Source organism: Chaetomium globosum, genomic scaffold (genome assembly GCF_000143365.1).
Source record: "Chaetomium globosum CBS 148.51 scaffold_32 genomic scaffold, whole genome shotgun sequence".
NCBI lineage: Eukaryota > Fungi > Ascomycota > Sordariomycetes > Sordariales > Chaetomiaceae > Chaetomium > Chaetomium globosum.
Genome location: NT_166019.1, coordinates 1 through 2,000, shown reverse-complemented (window position 1 = coordinate 2,000; position 2,000 = coordinate 1). Strand labels below are relative to the sequence as shown.

The following is a 2,000-nucleotide window of genomic DNA, read 5'->3' as shown; positions in this document are numbered from 1 at the left end:
CCTCTACGTGCAAGAAGCAAAGGCCATGGCAGAAATCGGCGAGTTCGTCATCAAGACCGTCAACCCGAAGTATCGACGGACCTGCTGCAAAGCAGATGACTCGATCTCCCAGTGGTACATCAACCTGAAGAAAGAGGTGGGAGCCACAACCGAATGGGGATACAACAAAGCCAGCAACGATTACCACGAAGCCCTCAAGCCATTAGCGAAAATCAAGGACTATGAGACCTTCATCGACAAATGGGAAACGGCATTTTCCGTCGCCAACGACAAGGGAGTCGCCGAGACGCTCAACTACCTCTCGTGGTCGCGGGATTTTTTCCGATCCATCAAGAACGTTCCAGAGGCTGTCGCGTGGGGAATATCATACCGTCAAACCAAAGGGCAAGACTTCCAAGAAGGGAAGCTCACGTATCGTGACTTTGCGGTGGACTTTCGCAACGAGATGGGCCTGGTCGCGCCCACAACAATGCACAAAAAGATTGGGAGAGGTGCATTTGGACCTACCTACGCGGATCAGGAGGCCAACGACCAAAACGCAGAAGGCGCATCCAGAGGGCGGGGAGGACGCACCCGTTCAGGCAAGAAACGCACGCGAGACAACCGATCGTTTTCGTCGAAGTGCATGCTCTGTGACGTCCCGGGACACAAGATCGAGGAGTGTTTCTTTCTGTCCCAACAAGCCCCAACCTGGTTTAAGCCAACGGATGAGAAAAGAGAGGAGATTGAAGCTCGCATTGAAGAAGATGTGAACATCAAGAGGATTGTTCAAGGCATGAGGGGCAAGCGCCCTAGGACAGGAACCAGATCGGGAAGTAGCCGATCAGCGTCCGAAAGTCTCACCAAACAAGAAGGGACACCGGTTATCGAGGATTGACTCGCCGGCCGGAGAGTGGGATCCATTGAGGAGGCATCGTTCATAGCCATCAAGGCATCGTTCTCAACCAGATCCACATATCCCTTGCTCCTATCGGCAATTCTGGACTCAGGGACTACCATCCACATCTTCAACCAAGAGGAGAGGTTCTTCAATAAAAGACCAGCGCTTCCTGACGACTATATCGTGGCAGGAGACTCCCGATTAGCCGTCAGGGGATACGGAGACGTAACCATCCAGTTGGGGACCACGCGGAAGGTCATGAGACTTCGAGACGTGGCATTCATCCCTAGCATTCAGTGCAACTTGGTCTCCTTGCGTCTCATCAGACGGCAGGGATTTTACTGGGACAACCGAAATGACCCAACCCTCCTCAGGAGAAGAGTAGACAACTCTGTGGTGTGTCGACTCCGGGACCTACACGGGCAGTACGTCATCGAATACAACGACGCCATTTCCAACCATGCATCTTTTGCAACCCGATCAGCACGCTGGACGAACTGGAAACGACCATCAGTCACAGCAGAAGCCCAGAAATGGCACCTCCGATACGGGCATCCAGGACCAGAGGCCTTAGCCCGACTGCAGCGGACAGCTCAGGGGGTGAAGATCAGAGGGCCAACCACAGTCCAGTGCGAGGCATGCGCCAAGAGCAAGATCAAGCGACAGATCAGTCGTCGTCCACGCCAATTTACCCAAGGGGTAGGCGAGAGACTAGCCGTCGATTTCCACGAATACACCCAAGGATACGAAGGATTCAAGCACCTGATGCTGGTCACCGATCGCTGGTCTGGACTGGTCTGGGATTTCTACCTCACCGATCGGAAGGGGAAGACACTTGTGGAAGCCTTTGACGGACTCTGGATCTACCTGGACACGCAGTACAGGATTCGCCCCGCGGTCATCGAGACCGACAACGAAGTCATGAAACATGACGGGATCATTTCATGGGCAGCCGAGAAAGGTATCCGTTTCGAGCCCTCAGCACCGTACACTCAAGCACAGAACGGCGGCGCAGAGCGCTCAGGGGGTGTGATCAAAGAAAAGGCGAGAGCGATCCGAGAGTCAGCAAAATTTCCAGAGTTCCTTTGGCCAGAAATCGTCAAAGCAGCAGTCTATCTTC

The 2,000-nt window shown here is 53.9% G+C and overlaps 1 protein-coding gene across 1 annotated transcript; it reads left to right on the top strand.

Moving 5' to 3' along the window:
* Positions 1–25: 25 nt before the first annotated feature.
* Positions 26–877, top strand: CHGG_11122 (uncharacterized protein; the record flags this gene model as incomplete). Its single annotated transcript, XM_001230266.1, has 1 exon — positions 26–877. One exon carries the CDS (start codon positions 26–28, stop codon positions 875–877), a length of 852 nt encoding a protein of 283 aa, XP_001230267.1.
* Positions 878–2,000: the final 1,123 nt, after the last annotated feature.